General features: G+C 36.1%; 1 protein-coding gene across 1 annotated transcript in view; it reads right to left on the bottom strand.

Moving 5' to 3' along the window:
* The window catches only part of LOC127813651 (uncharacterized), a 121112-nt gene extending 97359 nt beyond the window's left edge, over window positions 1-23753 (bottom strand). Inside the window, exons 1-6 of the mRNA XM_052354734.1 lie at window positions 22767-23753; window positions 15064-15208; window positions 6744-7022; window positions 6471-6638; window positions 4238-4453; window positions 1154-1248 (exon numbers count right to left, since the gene is read on the bottom strand). Coding sequence (XP_052210694.1) covers window positions 1154-1248; window positions 4238-4453; window positions 6471-6638; window positions 6744-7022; window positions 15064-15208; window positions 22767-23563 — 1700 coding nt within the window. The 5' untranslated portion in view covers window positions 23564-23753. The remainder of the gene's footprint in view (window positions 1-1153; window positions 1249-4237; window positions 4454-6470; window positions 6639-6743; window positions 7023-15063; window positions 15209-22766) is intronic.
* Between the last annotated feature and the right edge of the window lie 1868 nt (window positions 23754-25621).

Genomic DNA, 25621 nt, shown 5'->3' with positions numbered 1-25621 from the left:
GTGGATAAAGGTTCCTATCAAAGGTTAATGGGAAGGTTTATTTATCTCTCACATACACGGCCGAACATTGCTTATGCAGTGAGTGTAATTAGTCAATTTATGCATAGTCCTAAGGAAACTCATCTAAAAGCAATGTATAGGATCCTACATTATTTAAAGGGGACACCTAGTAAAGGTATATTGTTCAAGAGGGGAAGAGTTGTCTCTTGAAGCCTATACTGATGTTGACTATGTAAGGTCAATGGTTGATAGAAGATCAACATCAGGGTATTGCACATTTCTAGGAGGTAAACTTGTGACTTAAAGGAGTAAGAAACAAAGTGTAGTAACCCGGTCAAGTGCTGAAGCAAAGTTCAGATCAATGGCTCTGGGGACATGCGAATTACTTTGGATCAAAATACTCTTGGAAGACCTAAGGATCAAGTGGATAGCACCTATGAGGCTCTACTGTGACAATAAATCTGCTATTAGCATTGCTCATAATCCGGTACAACATGACCGGATAAAGTATGTTGAAATGGATAGATATTTCATAAAGGAGAAGCTAGATAGAGGCCTAATTTGCACACCCTTTGTATCCACCAGTGTTCAACTTGCAAATATTCTTACAAAAGATCTGCCTAGCCCTGTGTGTCAAAGATATTGAGCAAGATTGGAATGCAAGACATTCACTCACAATCTTGAGGGGGAGTGTTAGAAAATACTAAGATTCCCATCCATATTCAGGGATTTATATGCTTGATTTATGTTCCCATATTTCCATTCTATTTCTTTCTCCTAGAAGATTCTATCTTGACTGTATCATTCCAGCTGTATTCTAGGTTGTAAATCTTTCTTAATTTCAGTAAGAGCTGATTAGGAAACTGCCTATTATAGAAGATTAAGATTAGTTTGTTCTCATTGACCAACTGTATATAATCTTGTAACCCTACAATGAGGAATGTGATTGGTTTTTTCCGGCTACTTTTGACAAATAGTAATGGCTAAACCAGTGTATCTTCAAATCAATATAAGCAACAAAGCAAACCACTAATTGCTAAACATTCTCTTTCTTTTTTTTGTTAATTCTCTTTTGGTAAGTGACACCATGCTTCCACAAAAGTAATTGTAATAATATGACAAACAAATGAGAAACAGGTAAATTGCATTGCACCTCTTCCACGCTGCAACAGTCGAAGTAATTGGTTGCATGCTGATCAGTTCAATTGCATCTTGAAATTTTATGTCCGGAACTACATCAAACAAAACCTACAAAAGATACAAGGGCTAAATTTGACTAAATGTCATGTTAAACTAAAATTCTTCAATTTCTAGAGCATATCAAGTTCTTCAAAAACATAAAAGGAAGCAGGAGTTACTGGATGTATGAATATTGAGTCAGCATAAGCAAGAGATTCCGCAAAATTTTACAGTAGCATCCTCCAGTGGTTGATTCTTCATTTTCTTGGATTTTTTCCTTCCTTGTTTAGCTAAACACAAGAACTTAGGAAACTACATTCAACATCTTTAACATTATTCTACTTTGGAGATTAAATTAAAACCAATAACCTCAGTTTTCTAATACTTCCAATTTCTAACAAGGTTGTAGCTTGTTAGTTCTTTTCTTTCTTTTTCTCATTTTGTTGTCGAGTTTTCCCTCTACAACAACCTATTTCTGGTTGTTCTTAAAAATTGGGGCAATCATTACATTCGGTACCAAGAACTGTTGCCAATAGACCATTAGCTAATATGTTGTGATCTCGTCAATATCAATGACCATTTCACATTATGGGATAATGATAAATGTTATATGGGTTAGTGAAATATTTACTGGTGCAAGGAGATATCTACCACAGAAGATATGTTTTTTTCAAATACCTTCACCTAACAAGAATATTATCATTTGTATCTCTTGAATTTGGATCAAAGTATCATTCAAAGTCTTGTTTTGATTATCTCAAAAACAGAAACGTTTTGCAAAAGCTTCAGTAACACAAGGGAAATGACAGAAAATATTGTCAACATAAAAGTATAGAAAACAAAAAACAAAAAACCATGTAAATATTCAAACAAACTCAATAGTTAAATAAGTGAACTTTTTTTTAAGTCTATGCATCTTTTTCCATAAGGGCACAAGTAACCAATTTGAAAATAATGGGATACAAAATAATGAGCACTATTAAACAACTCAATTGCATCAAGAACAAAAAATGAGTAGGTATCAATAAAAATATATATATATAAAAAAAATTATCAAAGTAGTAATAGTTATGATATTAGTAGCAAACAAAGCTCAAATTATTCTACATTCAGGAGATCCTTGAGTAAATATCTTGTAGCTTTTTTTTTTTAAAACAAGAACAAAGATAAAGTTCAAGATAAGTTAGTGAATATTAGGTACTCACGAAAAAAAAAATTAAAACAATTAACTAAGAAAGGAAAAAAGATCAATTTGGCCCCTGAACTTTTTGATTTTGGTCAGTTTAACCCCTGAACTTTTTGATTTTGGTCAGTTTAACCCCTGAACTTTTCAAATGGTTTAATTCAGGGGTGATTTTGAGCCAAAAGACTATAGTTTCAGGGGCAAGTGAACCAAAAACTAGCATTTTAGGGGAAAAACGAACCATTTGGAAAAGTTCAAGCGTGAATTTGAGCTAAAACCAAAGTTCAGGGGCTAAACTGACCAAAATTGAAAAGTTGAGGGGCCAATTTAGCCTTTTTCTATTAAGAAACAAGAGACACAAAAATGCTAAATTTAAGCAATAGAAAAAATGTTGTCAGATATCGTCAGTGACTGTCAAGACACAGTTCCAGAAATGTTTAGTAGAACTTCAGCAGTTTCAGCAAGTTCCATTATTGTTCTGTGGAAGTATCGAAATTTAGGTTTTCCACTATGATTTTGTGTCAGTCACCTAGGAAATGGAAACATTTTGGATGTTCTAATGAAAAGAAAGAATATTTTTGTTCCATGCTCTTGACACCCCAAGCACCATTGTTATAACTATAACTTTGTTTCTCCTCATAATTAGAACACTGTGAAGTACCATAACATCTCTGCATAGATGATCTCCATCAATTTTATCAACTTTAGCAAAACATCCATGAGAACATAAGCTGACATAGGGATGGCTCAGTGAATTAAGGTAAGGAGATGTTAATGTCCATGACTCCATGTCAATCATACTATTTTGTTCACCGAACCCCAAGTAGTCGTATTTATATTGACAAACTGAAAGTTCCTTTCTCAGAAGGCAAATGAATATAAGCATGAAGTAAATGCAGAAAGAAGGAATGAAATAGAACCCAATGCAGAAAATTCCATTGAGAACAAAATGGGCAGTGCAAAAATGATCAGTAACTTTTGTTATTGAACATGAAATCATAATCAGTCCTAAGTTTAGAGAAAATATTCAAAGAATCTAGAATTAAAAGGCAAGCTTGTAAGCAAAATAAGAAATTCTCAAGAAAAGGAAACTCCAAAGAGTTGCATGCACCATAAGAAAAGATAGGCTGCCAAAGAAAAAACAAATTTACAGGCTCTCAAACTAGTAGTTTATCTCCATTTATGCATTCCTTCTTTCCCCCCTCATTTATTACATGAGAATTTGGTTGCTAACAAAAGAACAGATCTACATGATTTTCATTTTTTAATGATGCGTGTGGTTAAGGTTCTTAATTTTTTTTTCATTTCAGAAACAACTCGAGGATTTTCTTTTGACCTTTATATCTTCTCAGGATGTGTTCAGTTACCATAAGAAATTTATTTGTTCTTCCATTTTAGAAACAACTCAAACAATGTATCTAGGAAACAGTTCGTGGAATTGCTGCTTTTGAAAGAAATTATTTAATTTCTCTAGTAACCAAGAAAGAGTTGTTTAAGAATTACCAAAACAGTTTCTACATGCAAATGAAAATAATATGCTTCTGAAATTTCCTGTTTCCAAAACCCATGGAAATGAAAACAGAACCCAGATAGAATAGATTGATGACAAGAAAAGCAAACAGGGTACTAGAATTGCAAACCAAAATGCAACAAGAAAACAATTAGGGAAAAAACCATCATAGAAATAATAAAGAATCCATAAAGAGAAAAGAAAGAAAACAAATCACTAATTGCACAAAAAATTACCATGACACTTTTAGAAATCTACTTAAAAAATTTCTATGCTGAATTGTAAAAGCAACTTATATCAGAATTTTGAGACAGAGAGTCTTATATACCAAAACAGCTTCACAATGAAAACAAACAGAATCTTACCCGAAGGGCACTCTGAACAGATAATCTTTCGAGCACAAAGTTCTCAACAAAAGGATCCAAATGGGCATATTCATTAATGTATCCTATTTGTTCTTTCCGAGACAACAGTAATGAGGTCTTCAAACTCCAAGATTGACCAGAATTGACACAAGCAACAAATGAAGCAAGATCAAGCTGGTAACATAAAGAATCACAAAGATGTTCGACACACGACGCCTGCCAAAAGAAAGTAAAAGTTAAATCACAAGCAGACTAAGGACCAGATATTATGTAGCAATAATGGAAAAACAGATAACAGAACACCAGAGTAGAAAATAGCCATTTCAGATAGGTATAAAAATGCAAAAATGCCCTCAGAACTTCTTCAAGGAATTCCTGCCCCAAAAAAATCCATGTCCATGTGCCAATGTCAGTACATCAGCAGAGTAATAAATCCATTATTTATCTTTGATCTTTCATTTGCTTTCGTTTGTTCCGCAATAGGTCATTCTAATCATTTCTCTCTTGATTCATTACCACTGAGATGTATGGCTCTATGGATCAAGGTGCCAATATATAGATATTGCTTATGGATTGATGAAAATGCATAAAAAGTGTCATTTACCGCCACGCCACCATTCTATTGTCTCATCCTTTTTTGCATTTGACCTCATGGCTTTCACATATTACAGTCTATCACTTTGTTTCAAAATAAAATTTTATCTCCATGCAATATTAGATGTTATTATGAAAACTAATCCTTATCATAGCAATCAGTTGGAAGTTGGAGCTACTCTACATACTATTTACCATTATCACCTTCAGCTGGAACAAGTCTATCCTAACAACATTTAAATATTCAGGTAAAGACATTTTTATTTCATTTTTGTAATTGTAAACCACATTTATATGCCTCTCCTTGATTCTTCCTGATATAACCCCCTATTAAAAATATCTATACAAATACAAATTATCAGTGCCTATATGCATGTCAGCACTGTTGTCAACATGTACATAATTGCTCTTTTAGTTATGTAGCTCTTTTTTTTTTTTTTTTTTTGGCCCAGACAAAAAGAAAAAATATAAGCAAATAGAGAGAAGATAAAAAAAAGGAACAACAGAAAAAGGATTTGGCCTGAACAAAATAAAGCCAGACTAACAGCAAAAATAAAGCAAATACCAACATCAAACTAGAGACGAATCAACCATAAGAACATCAGCAGCTCTAACAAAAAAGGAAGAAAATGAGCTTCCTTTCCTCTCTGGTTGGCTTGAGGAGCTCCTAATACATTCTTTTTCTTTGAACATTTCGGAGATAGATGCAATTCTATCAATTGATATGTGATTTTTTGTTTTTTTAGTAAATATGGAAAGTGAGGGGGAATAATGTGTACACAACAAGTACAGAGCCTTTCATTCTAGCAATCTGAAGCATTACTTCTTTATCAACAAAATTAATAAAGAACATCTTTTTTCTTCAACAAGTAACAAAGATTTGTGTTAGAAGCACATCCAGTGGATGCAATCCACATACAAGTGGACCTCAGGCAAAACCAGAAGGCCAGTATTTTACAACCATAAACTCCTCAAACCTCCATTTTCTCAACACTCAAAATATGAGTGTAGATCAGGACATGGAAGAAACTGCCTCTACTTGCTGAACTAATAGACAACTGAATATTTATCCACAATTGTGAATTCTTCGGTTTGGCTATTTGGATAAAACAGTAACATATCAAGCCTTTATCCCACTATGTGGATTAAGCAGCTATTTGGATACAAATAATAATAATAATATTCTTTACTTTTTGCATCTCAAGATCCTCAATTTCCCAGCATGCCTCCATAAATAAGTAGCATCAAATCATAGGTCCACAGATGTTTTAACCAAGAATCCACAATGTCCAAGCTGAAGATTGCTTAAAATCATTATTTTCCTAATTGTTACATGTTTTCTTCTTCTCTTCCTTTCAATGAGTTTTGGAGTAATTGGGTGAAACAATCTAATCCTTTTTTCTTACATCTGTTATATTCATTTACCCTGCATCTACAAGGGTCAGGCCCCTTCTTATGCTTATCAAGTAAATAAAACAAAATAAGTAATTGATCTCCAAGAAAATGATATAAGGATGACTTATGAAGAGATTGAACAAACAAATATAAATCAACTTCACTAGGAGGCTCCCCACCCATTGCAAGTATAAACACCGGAAAACAATTACTCAAAGAAGGTTTTGGAGATAACAATAATTACCTCATCTGACTGATTACCATACAGAGAAGACTCTTCCAGCTGTAAAACTTGTGATTTACTTGTCCACAAAAGTTGCATCAGTTTCCTCCGTGCATTTGTTTTGCCAGATAATAGATCCCAACCCATGGCAGCTACCAGTGGTTGAAGCCGAGGGAACAATGAAAGGACCTACATCATAGACCGAAGCATAAAATTATTGAAATGAAAAGCAGATCAACAACAAATAAATCATTTTGTTTTCTGTAATTTTTCACTCAAAAAACAGAACATTACAATGCTAGCCTCTTGAAGCTGCTCCCTTTTGACTGCAGAAAGGGCAGTGTCCATGACACATTCCAGCACATGCAATCCAGAAACTCGAGCATAATGGTACATGTCTCTCATGCAAGAACGTGCTGCCATTCTCAAGGATGAATCTCTTTCATCTTGGTTTATGTCAGATTTCAAGTTGGCAATAAAAGTCTGAAGATGCTTAAGAGGAGGTGGAATCTGGTTGTCATCTATGGCTTTGAACATTGCAGTCTCCTCAGAAAGCAAATTATCATTAATTTCCTGCAAAATATGATTCACTTCATACAACTAACACATGACCATGGGATATCCAACTGATATGACAAAACTATACATGCTTTACATGACATGACCACAGACAAATTTACCACAACAAACAAGGCTTCTGTGTACATGAACAGAATATGCCAGTTCCTTCAAAAAAAAAAAAAACAACAACAACAATCATAGACTTAATCCCACTACATGGGGTTGGCTACATGAATTCCAGACTTCTAGCCATCTCTATTCAAGGTCATATCCTCTAAAAGGCTATTATATCTTATATTATGTCTAAGCATTCTCCCTCATTGGCTACAAAAACTTTCTGCATTTCATCCACTCCTTGATTATAAACCATAAAGATTATAGAAAATTATATGCTATTAACAATTGAACTATTAGAAACGGGTCGTGCTATTTGTACAGAACAAATCTTACAGAAGGATTTACAGGGCAATCAAAATATCCATTTTGCCCCTGCAATTAATGACCCAAATGCAGCATCTCTCTCTCCCTCTGTCTCTCTCTCGCTCTCCCTCTCACACCGTCGTCCCCAGCGGCGAGGCGCGGCGGCAGCGGCCGAGGCGACACGATGAGGCGGCAGAGGTGACGGAGCGAGGCGGCGGAGGTTGCAACGGCGAGGCGGAGGCGAAGAACGGCGGCAGGTAAGGTTGCAGCAGCGAGGGAAGAGGGGAGGGAGAAGGGGATGAACAGGGATCAAAATATCGCGATATTTTGATGTCAAAATATGGCGATATATTACGATATATCATCCCTGTAAGCATTCTGTACAAATAGCATTTTCCATTAGAAACACCACTACATCATGATCAATATGATGTGCAGACTTCAGACTAGAGGTATTACTTACTGATGAACAGATGGCATTATTCCCTTAACCATAAAACACTACTCCTTGATTATAGCCCAACAGAAAAAGAGCAAAAGAAGAAAAAGGAACCAAGCCAGAAGAGCTTCCCCCCCACCCACCCCGAGAAAAAAAAAAAAAAAATTAAAGGAGAAGCACAGAGCCCTCAGAAAAATGAATGGAATCTTCCATCTCAACTGTTCCTATGCCTCCACAAATGCCACATTCCCAAATGGAACAAGGACCAAACCTTCCACTGGCACAAATTGTCCAAGGACTCCCAATACCATTACATGTAAAGCACAAAATCAAACTCTTCTCCTCAAGTTAACAATTATAAAGATAGCTTCAAGAGCAGGTGAGTGAGCAAGCATGCAGGCAAAAAAAGGCCCCCTCTAGCGGAAAAAAAACTTGCAGTGATGGAGGACATCATACAAATAACTCACATAGAAAGAACTGCCCGCAGAATGCTGCTAAATTAACTACCCTCAAGCTGGCAGGACACAGAAAGCCTCATTAAACAACCCAAAGAAAGCGGAGAGAGAAAGCAATTCCTAATCCTGAAAATTCTGCCCAAAATGACATATGTTTATCTATAGACATGATATGAACTGAAGGTCTAGTATGGATTGTGTTCAATCTTCAATAAATGTGGATGTTATCCTTTGAAAATGGCATAAGGGGTACTGACAGTTATTGGGTGTCGACTACAACCTCAATTGACAGAGGACAATGAAGGATCTTTGGTTGAACAGTTCATTATAGACTCAATTGTAGAGATACAAAGGGCCTAAAACGTCAACTCTGGGAAGGGACAGTTGACTAATGAATTAAAAATCCTTAATAGAGACCAAAGGACCACAGCTATAGAAAGGACAATCAACGGAAAAGTCAACTATCACCTGAAGGATCGATAGTCAAAAATAACAATTGATTGTGGGACAGATGTGAACTACCTACCGACTGAAGGAAAGTCAACTGTGGGGAACCTACAGGCCACCCAAGGGGCTAAATGAGGAGAAAGCAAGAAAAGTTGACACAGGCTGAGGAAGAGTGTCAAGAGCCACATGTGGCAGGTTGGCCAAGGGCCATGGGAAGCCACTACCATGCTAAACCACACAAAGTAAGGAAGAAAATGCAGTGAAACCTGAGAACGAGATAAGGGCATCACACATTCCACATCAAACTTCCACCTTTATGTGAATGCCATAGAGATTACACACATGCACTCCTAAGTTAACGTCAACCTTATCACCATTAAAACCATCATCTTTAAATAATCCATCAACCTTATCATCTTGAAAACCAAGCCAATTCAACTAAAACACTCCTTTAAACTCTAGATATTGAAGAGCTCTCTCACTGTTTCTAACCTTTTGCCTTCAAATTAATTGCATTACCCACAATATGGCTTCAAGGCCTGAATGAAGGAGTAGGTCACTTGAGAGAATTCTGTATCATAATCAATTAAACATGCCTCTTTCCCAATTACTTAGACATCTGCCTACATAGATCCATTTCGTCCCCTTTTCTCTATTGGAAGCTATTAGAATTATTAGTATAATTAGATATATTGCATATTTATTTATTTATTTGTTATAACTATGTGTAATTAGGCTAAGTCCATAGGCTAAGCCCGTAGATTATTAGGCCCATTGTGCCTATTATAAATAACACACTAAGAGACTAATCTCTTAGGTTTTTCTCTCATAATTGTTTTCTCACATGGTATCAGAGCCACCGGTGAGAAAAACCCAAGTCACCGCTGTGTAGCTTTTTCCAACGCCTAAAAACCCTAGTTTTCTTCTTCACTGTCATTGTTCACGCAGGGAAAAAAAACCCTAGTTTCCCTTCACCATCACTGTTCACGCCGGAACATCACTTTCCGGCTGTCGTTTGCTGGAACCAACCCCACCCTAGGGTTCGCCGCCTTCAGGCCGAGTTGCCGCCGGAACTCCCACGGGCCACCACGCACAGCCATCCGCCCCCACGCGCCGGCGCGTGACGGCGCATCCGCCGTTCGTTTTCCTCCGGCTTCTCCAGATCAGCTCGCCTCACTTCCCTAGGCCTATTCCCAATGTCAAATCCTTGCTATGTCTAACCTCAGTGACGCAATTTCTGTTGGTGTTACTCCCGCAACTACACCTGTTACTCCTGCTGCCTCTCAGTCCTTTATTGTCTCCAATTTCGGAACAGCGAATATCACCACGGTTAAGTTGATAGGGTCTGCCAATTATCTCTTATGGGCAGCCTCTGTCAAAATGTGGTTCAAAGGGCAAGGCCAAGTCGATCATCTTACCACAAAGGCTGAAAGTGTGCCGGAAGCCAATCAGGCTAGACGGGAACAAGTTGATGCCCAATTATGCAGTCCCCTATGGCAGTCCATTGATCCATCCATCATGCAGCTCTTTCGGCCATTTGAAACTTGTGTTGATGTGTGGCAGAAGCTAAAGAATGTTATACGAATGACATCCAGCGTTTGTACACTGTGGTCTCTAATATCAAGAATTTGAAGCAAGAGTCGTCTATGAAATCTTATTTGGGACAGGTTCGGGCTCTCATGCAAGAATTTGATGCTCTTATTCCCATTACTATGACCAAGACCAAATAGGTTGCTCAAAGAGAGAAGTTTTTTATGGTTATTGCTCTTTCCGGTCTAAACCCAAAGTTTGACGCCATCAGACATCAAATCTTGACCAGCTCCACTAATCCTACCATGAAGGACTCTTTTAAAAGGTTGCTGAACATGACCAGTGCACATGGTATGTCCTCTTCCTCTCATGTTGTTCCTCCAGCCCAATCTTCAGCCCTTGTATCTTAGGCTTCTCCCTCAGCAAGAAATAGAGGCCGTAATAATAATCGACACGTCCACAGTGTACCTTCTGTAAGAAACTGGGTCATCTTGAGGACAGGTGTTGGAAAAAACATAGTCGGCCCGCTACTCCGCCTACATCATCTCCCAGTGCTGCTCATGCATTCCAGAGTGATCCTAGTTCTACCCAATCTGCACCGGGTTCACAGTTGATACCTATGTCTGCAGCTAAGTATGATGTTTTTTTGAAGTTTCAGACCACCCAACAGTCTCATCCTGGTAATCCCGTTGCTTGCATTGCCAAAAGCCCATCTCTTAGTCCTTGGATTATAGATTCTAACGCCACTGATCATATGTGTGGTAATGAACTTCTTTTCTCTTCACTTACTTATTCTGATACCTTGCCTACAGTTACCTGGCTGATGGCACCAAAATTGCAGTTAAAGGGATAGGCCAAACCATGCCTACTTCATCTTTATCTTTAAATTATGTTTTATATGTCCCTGGCAGTCCTTTCAATTTGATTTCAGTTAGCCAGCTTACTAAAACCCTTAATTGCTCAGTCACTTTCACTCCTACCTCTGTTTGTGTACAAGACTAGGGTACGGGACGGACGATTGGCGTCAGGCGTGAGTCACAGGGTCACTATTATCTTGCTGTGCCAATGGCTTGCACAAGTGCTGCTTCCCCAGATCTCTCCACTCTTGTCTTGGTCATCCTAGCCTCTCCAAATTGAATAAATTAGTTCCTAGTTTGTCATCGTTGTCTATTTTTTATTGTGAGTCATGTCAGCGTGGTAAACATGCACGTAGTTCTTTTTCCAGTCGTGTCAATAATAGGGCTGAGGCTCCCTTTTCTCTTGTGCACTCTGATGTATGGGGGCCCAGTCATGTCACTACTACTCTTGGTTTCTCATATTTTGTTACTTTCATTGATGACTTTTCTCGCTGCACTTGGTTGTTTTTCATGAAGAGTCGGTTTGAGTTGTTTTCTATCTTTCAGACATTCACTACTGAAAAAAAAAACACAGTTTAGAGTTTCTATACGTACTTTACGTAGTGATAATGCCCCTGAGTACTTTTCTTCTCAATTTACTACTTTTATGACTACTTGTGGCATTCTGCATCAATCTTCTTGTCCTTATACACCTCAACAAAATGGTGTTGCCGAGCGTAAAAATCGCCATCTCATTGAAACTGCACGAACACTACTTTTACATGCCAATCTTCCCACGAAATTCTGGGGAGATGCTATTCTTATTGCGTGTTATCTGATCAATCGCATGCCATCTTCAGTGTTAAAGGACAACATCCCTCGCTCTCTTTTGTTCCCCTCCCAACCCCTTTATTCTGTTCTCCTTCGTGTATTTGGATGTATCTATTTTGTGCATTCCTTTTCACCGGAACATGATAAACTTGCTGCCAAATCCCTCAAGTGTATTTTCCTCGGTTACTCCTGATTGCAGAAAGGCTATAAGTGTTACTCTCCTAAGTTGAACCGCTATCTTATGTCTGCTGATATCACATTCTTTGAACAACAATCCTTCTTCTCGGTTGTTCAGCCCGATTCACAGCGCCTTGACCAGGTATTGCCTCTTCCTTCTCTTCCGTTGCCCTTATCAGATCCGTCTGTCTCCTCCTCGGTGAACCCTTCACTTCCATCTTCCAGGCCACACTCCCCGACTCCTCCACTTCTTACTTATCACCGTCGTCCTCATCCTGCTCCTGGCACCGACATTCCTCTTGACTGCGACTCTCCTAACTCACTCTCTCCGTTAGTGGTCACTCCTACCATGGATCCTCAGCCCGACAACCTTCCTATTGCACTCCGCAAAGGTACACGGTCTACTCGCAATCCACATCCTCTTTATAATTTTTTGTGTTATGACCGTTTGTCACCTACTTATAGTGCTTTTGTTTCGAGCCTTTCTTCTGTTTCTATTCCTAAAACAACAAGTGAAGCCATGTCCCATCCTAGTTGGCGTCAGGCTATGTTAGATGAGATGGGTGCTTTGCATTCTACTGGCACTTGGGATTTAGTGCCTTTGCCACCAGGAAAGACTCTCGTTGGTTGTCGGTGGGTGTTCACCCCTAAAGTGGGCCCCGACGGACAGGTGGAACATCTTAAAGCCCGCTTGGTTGCCAAAGGCTTTACACAGATCTATGGGTTGGATTACAGTGATACCTTCTCTCCAGTTGCTAAAATGGCCTCTGTTCGCCTATTTCTCTCTATGGCTGTCACGCGTCATTGGCCGCTCTATCAATTGGACATTAAGAATGCATTTCTTCATGGTGATTTGCAAGAAGAGGTTTATATGGAGCAACTACCTGGTTTTGTTGCTCAGGGAGAGTCCAATGTAGTCTGCAAACTCAAGAAGTCTCTATATGGCCTAAAACAATCTCCACGAGTGTGGTTCGGCAGGTTCAGCACTGTGGTTCAAGCCTTTGGTCTCACTCGAAGTAAAGCTGATCATTCAGTTTTCTATTGATATTCTTCTTCTTTATGTATCTACCTCGTTGTTTATGTAGATGAATTGTTATCACAGGAAACGATCAGATTGGTATACAAAATCTGAAAGAACATCTCCATCAGCACTTTCAAACTAAAGATCTAGGCAAACTCCGGTATTTCTTGGGTATTGAAGTTGCTCAATCAAGAGATGGGATCTCAATCTCTCAGAGGAAGTATGCACTTGACATCTTAGAAGAAACTGGTATGGTGAACTACAAACCGATTGACACCCCAATGGACCCAAATGTCAAACTCTTGCCGAGACGGGGGGAGTCTTACTCAGATCCTGGAAGGTATAGAAGATTGGTAGGCAAACTGAACTATCTCACAGTCACTCGTCCCGACATTGCTTTTGCTGTGAGTGTGGTGAGTCAGTTTCTCAATTCTCTATGTGATTCTCACTGGGATGCTGTTATCCGGATTCTGAGATATATCAAACAAGCACCGGGTAAAGGGCTACTCTATGAGGATAAGGGGCACACATATATTTGTTGTTATGCAGATGCAGATTGGGCCGGCTCTCCTTCTGATCGTCGGTAGACCTCTGGATATTGTGTTCTTGTGGGAGGAAATCTGATTTCTTGGAAAAGTAAGAAACAAAATGTAGTAGCTAGATCCAGTGCAGAGGCAGAGTATCAGGCTACGGCTAATGCAACTTGTGAGCTCATCTGGCTTAAGCAACTCCTGGAGGAACTCAAGTTTTGTGAAGTGTCTCCTATGAAGCTTGTTTGTGATAATCAGGCTGCCTTGCATATTGCTTCCAATCCAGTGTTCCATGAGCGGACTAAGCATATTGAAATCGACTGTCACTTTATTAGAGAAAAGCTGATTGAATGTGTTATTGTTACAGAGATTGTTAACTCTAGTGATCAAATTGCCGATGTCTTCACCAAGTCTCTAAACGGTCCTCAAATAGAATATATATGTAACAAGCTTGGTGCATATGATATCTATGCTCCAGCTTGAGGGGGAGTATTAGAATTATTAGTATAATTAGATATATTGCATATTTATTTATTTATTTGTTATAACTATGTGTAATTAGGCTAAGTCCATAGGCTAAGCCCGTAGGTTATTAGGCCCATTGTGCCTATTATAAATAACACGCTAAGAGACTAATCTCTTAGGTTTTTCTCTCATAATTGTTTTCTCACAGAAGCCACATCTGTAATTAAGGCAATCATGTAATTTCTAATTGCTTCAACCCATGCTCCCTAAACCTTCTCCATTTCGTTGACCACATAAACATGGACCAAATCACTCCATACAAGTGCATTAGTTGGTCTAACATCAGACATGGCTATTTTATCTCAAGATCAAAAAAAAATTAAAGCAAATTATTTAGCCCAAGGACAATGGTAAGGTTGACCATCGGTACCTTGGTCATTCTTCCATGTGATCTCTCCTCATTTTCAGTTTTCAGGAAATCACTCCTGTTCCCTTTAATACCTGTTCCCTTTAATATTCTTTCATCTCAACTAAATGTTTCTTCACACAAAGTAGCATTAATAGTAGTAGCATCAACTAGGCAAAACTACAAAACATTAGCATTTACATGCATCAACTAAGAAATACTCCAGCCAGATATGATAACTGATAATCAAGAATATGAACAGGCTTGCAGATCTTGTACTTAGCATGGATAGAGAAATACCATAATGAGGTCCTAAAAAATCAAATCACAGCATAAAAAAGTATATACATGCATCAAAAAAGATGCAAACAGGTCCATTCATCCAAATATCTTACTAAAAAATGAAGCAGAAATTGAACGTCTGAAAGGATCTATAATTCTTAACCAATAAATCTACAACCCAGATCACTTGACAGAAAATGGATGACAAACCAACCTGAATCATTTGAACAAGATGCGTGCAGTTAGATGAAAGAGCTTCTCCATAAATTAAGAACAAGTTATCTCTCATGGCAAACCAGGGGCCTCCATATTGAGCCTTTCTTGACAAAACCCTCTTTAGGAGATCTTGTAAAACCATGCTATCAGAAACATAAAAAGGGGATATAAATAAATATCTAGAGCAGAAGCAAAGGAAACAAATTCAATGGCTTTTTTTTTGTATTTTTGTATTGAAAGTGAAAGAGAGGGCACAAAAGTAGAATCTTATTTTTAATAAATAAATATGTATAAGAAGACTACCCAAGAGTGAGCAAACCCTATACAAGGAAACCAATAAAGCTAAGCACTATGAGTGACCATCTACAAAGCAAAAAACGGACTGAGGAAATAGAAAAGACTCCATCCTTAAGCAATGAGAAAGGAAGAATGGAAATATGTCATTTGCCTAACACGTGCAAAAAAACCATCTTTCTCAAAGGACAGATATCTATATCAGATTAAAGATAGTCACCTATCCAGTCTCTAGTGTAAGAAATAACCAATATAGAATAAGTACTAGATACAACAACAACAACAATAACAACATATCCAGTCTTTATCCCACTATGTGGGGTCGGCTACATGAATTCTAGACTTCTATATATTTCTGTCTTTTGTCATATCTTCATTTAGGTCCATACACTTCATATCAAACTTTAATGTCTCTCTCAAAGTCTTCTTGGGTCTATCTCTACCTTTTTTTTTACTAATTGTTTCATTTCATCAACTCTCCTCACAGGGGCGTCTCTCGATCTCATTCTCACATGACCAAACTATCTTAGTCTAATTTCTCTCATCTTCTTTTCGATTGGCACTACTCCTACCTTATTACAAATAACCTTATTTCTAATTTTATCTTTTCTTGTATGGCCACACATCCATTTTAACATCCTCATCTCCACTACGCTCGTCTTTTGCTCATGCTGGTATTTGACTGTCCAACATTCAGAGCCATACAACAAAATTGTTCTTATAGTTGTCCTATAGAATTTTCTTTCAATTTTAATTAGATTTTACCATCACATAACACCCCCATTTTAGCCAACTTGCCTTAATTCTATGCGTGACATCCTCGTGAATTTCTCCATCTTTTTGAATCACTGATCCCAAATATCGAAAATGGTCTTTTCTTTGTAAGATTTGGTCTTCCAATTTTATTATAACATCCTCCACTCTTGCATTCCTACTAAATTTACACTCCATATATTATGTTTTCCTTCTACTTAATTTAAATCCCTTAGATTCTAAATTGTTTCTCCACAACTCAAACTTAATGTTCACTCCCTCCTTTGTTTTATCCACCAACACTATATCATCTGCAAATAGCATACACCGTGGCACCTCTGTCTGAATGTGTTTAGTGAGTTCACCCATTACTAAAGCAAATAAATATGGACTTAGTGCAGAACCTTGACGCAATCCTATTGTAATTTTAAACGGTTCAGTATCATATCCGCATGACCTTTGTCTCTGCACTATAATACATGTCCTTAAGAGCTTGTATATAGGCTATTCGGACTCCTTTCTTCTCTAAAACCCTCCATAATACTTCTCTAGAGACCCTATCATAGACCTTTTCTAGATCTATAAACACCATATGCACCTTCTAATGATCCTGATACATTTCCATTAGGCGCCTCAGTAGGTATATAGCTTCCATTGTTGACCTACCATGCATGAAACCAAACTGATTTTCCGAGACATCTGTTTCTTTTCTAAGCCTCTGCTCTATTACTCTCTCCCAAAGTTTCATGGTATGGCTCATTAACTTAATTTTTCTGTAATTTTCACAGTTTTGAATATCTCATTTGTTCTTGTATATAGGAACCAAAGTACTATTCCTCCACTCATCTGGCATCTTTTTTGATTTAAGGATCACGTTAAATAATTTCATTAGCCAGAAGATGCCCTCTTCTCCCATGCATATCCATGCTTCTATTGATATATTATCTGGTCCCACCGCCTTGTGATTTTTCATCTTTTTTAATGATTGCCTTATTTTATTTGAACTTATGCGTCGATAAAATGTATAGCTCACGTTCCCTTCGGAGTTACTAAAATGTCCCAATCTAACTCTTGTGTCCCCACCATCATTGAATAATTTTGTGAAATACTCATTCCATCTCTCCTTAATCGCTCCCTCACTAATACATTTTGGTTTTCATCTTTTAAGCTTTTCACTTGGTTTAGATCCCTTGTTTTTCTTTCTCTTGCTTTAGCTAATTTATATATATCCCTTTCTCCATCTTTTGTATCAAGTTGTTTATATAGGTTCTCATATGCTTTTGACCTTGCTTCACTAACAGCTCTTTTTGCTACCTTTTTCGCTTCTTTATAATTTTTTATATTTCTTCATTGTTGCACTGATATAAAGCCTTATAGCAAGTTTTCCTATTTCTAACTTTCAATTGTACCTCTTCATTTCACCACCAAGACTCCTTAAGGTTTGGGGCTCTACCATTTGTCTCTCCAAAGACTACCTTTGTTGTGCTTCTCAGGGCAGTAGCAATTTCCCTCCACATTTGGTTTGCTTCTCCTTCTCCATTCCATTCCCTTCTACCCCTCAATATTTCTTTGAAGATTAGTTGTTTCTCCCCTTTTAAATCCCACCACCTAATTTTTGGATTTTGTTTTATGTGATTTTTTTCTCTTCCAATTTCTTACTTGGACGTCATGTATCAAAAGTCTATGTTGAATAGTCAAACACTCCCCTGGTATCACCTTACAATCCTTACAACATAACCGATCCTCTTGTCTCATGAGGAAATAATCTATTTGGGTGCTTGATGCGACATTTTTATATGTAATTAAGTGTTCGTCCCGTTTTTTGAACCTAGTATTGATTATAATGAGCTCATATGCCATAGCAAAATCTAAAATAGACTTACCCTTATTATTAATTTCCCCGAATCCATACCCTCCATGTACCTCTTTATAGCCGTTTTTGTCTCTACCCACGTGACCATTTAAGTCACCTCTTATAATCACTTTCTCTCCTCTTGGTATCATTTGTATGAGTCCTTTTAGATCCTCCCAGAATTTTTCTTTTATCTCCTCACCTAACCCTGCTTGTGGTGCATATGTACTAAATATATTCATAGTCATTCTTCTTAGACCAACGTTTATCATAATAATCATATCCCCTATTCTCTTTACATCCACTACCTCATCTACTAAGCTTTTATCCATAATAACCCCCACTCCATTTTCCGCTCAATCATTTCCTATGTACCATATTTTATATCCAGTTTCTAATAAAATTTTTGTTTTTTTCCCTACCCATCTCGTCTCTTGAAGGCACATAATATTAATCTTTCTCCTAATCATCACATCTACCACTTCCATAGCTTTACCTGTTAATGTTCCTATGTTCCATGATCCAATCCTTAATCTATGATTTTGGTTTTGGCTTTGACTTTGAATTTGATTTTGATTTTGATTTTGTTTTGATTTTGTTTTTTATTTTGATTTTTATTTTGGACTAGCTTCTTTACCCTAAACCGTCCAAGTAAATGCGGGGACCCTTATCCATTTGTCACTACATCCGGGAGCCAATGTAGCAGCCCTAGCTCACTTGACACTACATGCGGGTAGTGTAGCGCGTCGCTATGAAGGGTTACGCCCCAACGCGTCCCTAGTACATGTTAGTGTTCAAATGGTAAACGGTTATAGGCAAACTTCTAACCAATGGTATCTCAACAAATGTACTAACAAGCCCCAGTTCTTTTTATCATCCAAGATCTAAAAGTTGATGCTTGATTGACCATTCCTCCAATGATTCATGATAGCTCGATGTATTGCATGGCCTTCATACCACCTATACATCACCCAAATGGCCTACCTATCAGCTTCTGACAGTCAGAATACAAGGAGAATTAGGGTTTGATTTCAGAAAGCTTGCATGAGAAAAAACTAATACATCCAACAAGGAAACAAGCACACAAGTTGCCCAAAGAGCCAAGTTATCAAGCGAGTAATAAGAATGAAGCAAAGTCAGAATCAAAGAACTCCCCAGTATTTAGCAACCTCAATACATAAGAAGCATTTCTCAACACACCACTATAAGATGAAAGAATGAGGACCACATAGAGAAAATATATGAGATGTGCACGTAATGGCTACTAACAACAGCTTAATTGCAACTGAAGTCATTTTAGACCCACTTTTACCATTGAACGTTTCATTTACGATACATGAACAGAAATTTTTTAAGTTTGAGCAGTGGGTATGGGCGGTGTTCCATGGTTTGGTGTCCATGGTCTTCCAAGAGCAATATCCGTGTTGACCTACAGAGGTCAAAAATAAATATAGTAGACCCCGTAAACATACTCTTGTAAATCTACAAAACAATATTGAAGATTAACACTTGGAAAAAGATGAGATATGTATCCAAGATGTGTAGTTCAACATCCACCAAGAAATATTTTAATCAACTATAGCAGAGCTCACATTCTGTGCACAAAATTTCTGTACTAGTTTGTCAAAAATATTTTGACTTAAAAAATTTAAGAGCTGTGAGATTTAGTAGAGTCCTCATTTTCTTGGAAAGATGTGGAAAATATTATATATATATATATATATAGAAAATAGAAGCTTAGAGAAGGAATGAACAATTTTGCTCCACATAGCACGTCATTAAATGAGTTTGAATTATTTTAATTATTTAATTTTCTTATTGTTATTTATATGATTTAAAATATGTGTTAACATGTATTTAATACTTATTATATTACTAAAGTTTTATCCATGTGGTATACCATACAATGAATTTTAATTAAATATTTTAATTTTGTTTTCCAACATTATTTCTAAGATCTTAAAAAAATCAGAAATCTATTAAATGGCCATCGAAAGTAATTAAATGCCCCCTCTAAGTCTCAAATTAAAAATATACTAAAACTAATTTTTATAATTCCATTAACATAGAAAAATACAAAAAATTCATCAAACAGTCATCAAATACAAATATATAAACAGAATTGAGAATCTCTCTCTCCAACTTCATATCAACATAAGAGAGATACAAATTCGCTCAAATAATCATATTATATACTATTCTATTCAGGCAATGAAAACATAGACAAAGGAACAATGCTATTTGTTCATGTAGCATACCACTTAATAATTCGTAATTGATTTTTTTTATTTTCATGTATAATTTATAAAAGTTAAACAAAAAGAAAAATAGCAGTCCAGTAAACTATCATAAAACATAATTAAATATCCTCACCTCTCTCTAAATTTCAAGTAGACAAGAGAGATACAAAGAGCATCAAAGAGAAAAATACTAAAAAGTAATTTTCAAAATGGCATTAATACAGAAAAATACAAAAAATAGGTCAAACAAGTATCAAACAAAAAGATGTAAACAAAATTGAAATTTCTCTTATTTCCTGCTTCCTCTCCTTCTTAGAATTCCAATAATAAAACTAGATACAAAAACTCTCAAATAAAAAAAAAAAAAAAGATAGATTAAAATCATATTATACTATATTATATACCTACACATATAATCAAAAAGCACAAAGCAAAGAGCAATACTATTTTGTCCACATGGTATATCATTTAATGAATTTTAGTTATTTTATTTTGATTTTTGAATAAAAATTGTAAAAACTATAAAAAAAAAACATTGTCATTTAAAGAATGCTAAAAGAATTATAACTAATTTCCATTTATTTCTTAATAGAATTTGTCAGGTTTAACAAAAAATAGAAACAGAAAATGCCTCAATTCTATATTGTCCCAGTATCATCCACGTTTAAACAATTAAATTTAAAAATTCATTAACTGATGCATAGCTTTTAGTACTATTTGAATGAGTTTAAAATCATATAAAATCACATTTTTCATTTTCTCCTTTTTTGTTATTTAAAGAACTTTGTAGAGTTTTGTGAATGCAAATAAGTTAATTTCAAGAAATTTTAAATGAATAAATAAAACAGATTTTGAAAATTTATTAACTGTTCTCACACAACTCAATATTGTTTGAATGAGTTTAAAATCGCATTATTATCTCCATTAAATCACATTAAAATTTAAATGAGTGCTTTTTCATTTTATCATTTCTGTTATTCAAAGGAATTTGTAGGGTTTAAATAAATTCAAAGGAGTTTGGTAAAGTGTTATGAATGTACATAAATTCATTTAAAGGAATTTAAATGAATAAATAAAATGAATTTTGAAAAGTTTTAAACAAATTTATTTATAAATTGAATAGTTAACACAGAACAGAAAGATCAATAAACACAATATATATATATATAAAGGAAGCATATTACAAGAAGCAACATCTTTATATCCACCACATATTATTTTAAGTGAGGTTTTAGCTTTCAAGTAATTTTAACAATAAATTAAATTATTAACAAGAAGTAGATGAAAATAAATTATTATATATGTAGTGGAAGGATACACAGGGAGCAGCATTTTTCGTCGACATGGTATGTAAGTTTAAATGAGTATCCATTTATGTTTTTCTCATTTTTTAAGGAGTAACTTTATGTATTTTTAAATGTTTAATGAATTAGGAAATAAGTATGATTGTTTTATACTCCAAGTCCAATATCTATTAACAGAATTACAAAAGCATTGGTAAAATGACTATGATACAATGTTTGAATTTTAAAAATTCATATAGAATTGCAAAAACTAATCAATTCAGAATGACTTATTTAAAATGCATTTTAGAATTATTAATATAACCATACTAAAAGTAATTTATACATTTAAACCCACGCATTTGTGCAGGACCATTAACTAGTAAAATGAAGAGATTATAGAGGCATTGTCCATTAAAGATAAAATCAGTGGAAATAATTTGAGAAGGTTTGAGCATTTATACACCCACAAAAAAAAAAAAAAAAAAAACAATAGGCCTCGTGGTAAGAAAAAGTGAAACCATCTGCTCTTAGGGTAATTATGAGGACCAAAATTAACTGGACAATTGATAAAATAAAGAAGCATTATGTATCAAAAAAGGATAATAAACAAATATATGAAACATCATAGTCTAACCAAAACTGTGGTCTTTGATACAGCAGACTGGCAAAAAGAAGAGCTAAATAACAAATTTAAGTAAACCCATGCTCTATGAAACCTGGAATGCAATACAATGAAATTATGTAGGACAAGTACAAATGGTAATGGAGGTGGCGCCATAGTAGACAATGGGCAAGTATGGGCACCCAAGTAGACGTTGAATGGTACAGATGCATAAAAAGGGCACCTTCGAGGATAATAGAAGCTATAACTATGTTTATAAAATGTTTTATCAAAGTTTCTTTATAACATCTGGAGACTAAAATCTTTCCCTTTTTTTTTTTTTTAGAATAGGTTTGTAAAAAGGAGTTTCTGGTAACTACAGTTCTATTTTATATTAGCTGTCAAACTCAAACAACCTTCTCTTTCCGCCAAATGCTTAAAACCAGGTGAGTCAGGTGAGTGGCATGGGTGTTATGTACGTGTAAAGCTAATTAGTTAAAAATATGGAAATTGCAAAATAACCATTCACATAACCCTTTCATTTTCTGTCACAAGGAACGGAATGGCTAATCATATATGATAAACAATAAATGATCAAAGACAGAGAGGAAAAGTAAACTACTCCAGCAACTGCAGTATCAAACTCAATCAATTAAGAATGTGAACAATGCATACCGGTACTCAGTCTCCTCCACTCCATAATCCAGGTGAAGAAACCGAATATGAGATACCACTCTATCCTCATTATTCTGATTCAAGCATTCCTTCATAGCATCCAAATGTGCAATCTGAACAGTCTTCTGTATCACCCTAAGCACCTGTACATCTTCCTCGTCCGATCGTTTCCCTTCTCTCCTCAAAGTAATGGCTAAACCTGAATCATCATGCTCGACGCCTCTAACCTGCTTCTGTATATTTCCACATACCGCATTAAACAAATCCGCATTCTCCAATATTACAGTCCTCAAACACGTCAACTGCTCCTCCTCCAACACCACAGCACCACCTGACACCCCCTCGCTATCAACAACCAAGTCTATTTCCAAACGACTCGATCCAAAATCGCTTAATTTATCCAAAACACGTAACTCTTCTTTTTCAGCATCTTTCCCGGTGCCATCCGATTCGATGCCTTCCCGGAGTCTCTCCGAGATGGCCTGTATGTACAGCAAGAACTCAACGCGTAATCGCAATGCATCGGCATCGAAGCTCCAAATTGAGGAGGCGTCGGTGAATTGCAGCAGCTCGAGGGTGGAGAGGTAAGTGAGGAACGCTGGATTGGAACAAGACGGGGACCATAGGACCTTGTCGAGGCGGCCCGCGGCGGCGACGACTGTTTGGAGGATTGCCCGAGCGAGGTCGGGGCTGCGGGCCCGGAGACTGCGGAGAATGGCCCGGAAGGGCTCGAATTGGGCCAAGAAGAGGTGGTTCGCAGCAGCGCGCGATAGGAGCTTCGTGTCTTTGTCTTCCATCGCTGTCGAGAGAGAAACCTAGGGTTCTGGAAATGGCGCCATGGCGGTTGCGATCGAAAGCTTGGTCTCGGATATGAGCAGAGTTTGCCACTGTTGAATTAAGAAATCAATCAGTCTGGAGGGTCCGAGTAATTTATATAGTTCATCGTGGTCCTGGATGCAAAATGATTCTGCCAAGGCAGACAAAGGTTAAAATGGAGGTCTCCAAGGAAGCTTCGTTTATTTTGGTTTTTCATGTCATAGAAACTGATTATAATGATGTCCCATGTCCGTTAATATTTCTAGTTTTTTCATGGCGTTTTATTTTTGTTGTCAATTTTTTTATTTTCCTTTTCAATTTAAACTTTTAATTTATTTTAATATAATAAAAAATTCATTTAATTTTTGTTGCCTTCTTCAAAATTTTGAAAATAACTGTTAAAATATTATTTGATAAACCTGTTTATATTATTTTTCTTTATATAAATTATAAACCTGTATATTATAATTTTATTTTATGATCATTAAAACTATTATAATTGTATATTGATTGACTAACATAGGAAAATTAACATAAGAAGTATCTATATAAAAAAAATTAAAATATAAGTTATCATTTTTCATGATATTTCTAATATTAATGATTATTTATTATTGATGATATATGAATAGAGTTGGCAAATGGGCCGAGCGATCCATGGGCCCGACTAGCCAGCCCACCTCCTAACTTAGCTCAATAGCAAACGGGCCAAGCGAGACCAGTGCTTTGTAGTTTGTAGCCCAATCATAATAAAATAGTCCGATCTAGCCTACCTTGGCCAGTTTATTAAGGGTCACAGAGTCGTGCTAGACTCCCATTTTTCATTGTCCGACCCAATCGCCTCCCTCACGGGTCAAATACAACCCAATCCATAAAATGAGTAGGCCAAGCAGGAGGTGGGACAGCTCGGCCTGGGCCATTTTCCATCTCTACATATGAAATAGTACATATAAAAAGTATTAGAATAAATTAAATGATTAAAGTGTCATTTATTGTTTTTAGGATAAATTATATAAAACTCCCATGCACTTAGGGTCATATACAACTTACCCCCTGTACTTTCGATTGCATAAAAAAAACTCCTTACACTTTCAAAATATTACAATCAGCTACAATATATTATTATTTTATATAATAATCTACATACAAAATATATAAATAATTTTCATATATCAAAAAGATACATAATTTTGCATTAATCTATCAATAGATTACGTAAAATCATGTAAAATAATAATAGATTGTAGCTAATTGTAACATTTTAAAAGTGTAAGGGATTTTTTTGATACAATCAAAAGTACTGAGGGATTAAGTTACACATGGCCCTAAGTGCAAGGGGATTTTATATAATTTACCCTTATTTTTATAATATAAACAGATATTTTATCTTATATTATATAACTATATCAAAAAAGTAATTGTTTAAAAAATTATTTATTAAAATTTATGTAAATAAAAATTAAACACATAACATATAAAATAAAATAAATACGGAACACCTATCATCTTAAATACCCAGTAACTTATTATCTAGATAATAACGACAATAACAATCACAAAACTCAATCTTATTTAATAAATAAAGTTGGGTTACTGGGTATATTCTGGTTGATCATATTCTGGTTGATCATATTCTGGTTGAGGCCATTATATCCTTATTACTATAAATAAAAGCACATAAAATTACTAGCAAACGAACCGACAAGCTAGGCCTCCTAATGCCAATGCAAAATTGTTAATATGGTAAACAAAGGAATGGCTCTCCCAGCTCCTAGCCCTGCAAGCGATTTTACAATTACAAATTTGCAGTCGACCACTCTACCAAAGTTACCCATAACTAGAATATTAGGCATAGCAAGCTAAGCAAACGCAGCTTCAACCATTTTTAGGGTAAAAATAGTAGAGAAAGCCTCTCCCCAAATCCAGAAATGACAGAGATAATCAGCTCAAGAAATCTGCATTATAGAGAAGGCCTTGAAAAGTTAACAAAACTAAAAACAAGTATTTGAAGATGTCGATGACTGGTCAAAAGATCAAAA

Source organism: Diospyros lotus, chromosome 11 (genome assembly GCF_014633365.1).
Source record: "Diospyros lotus cultivar Yz01 chromosome 11, ASM1463336v1, whole genome shotgun sequence".
NCBI classification, from domain to species: Eukaryota; Viridiplantae; Streptophyta; class Magnoliopsida; order Ericales; family Ebenaceae; genus Diospyros; species Diospyros lotus.
This window is presented reverse-complemented; position numbering and strand designations above follow the sequence as displayed.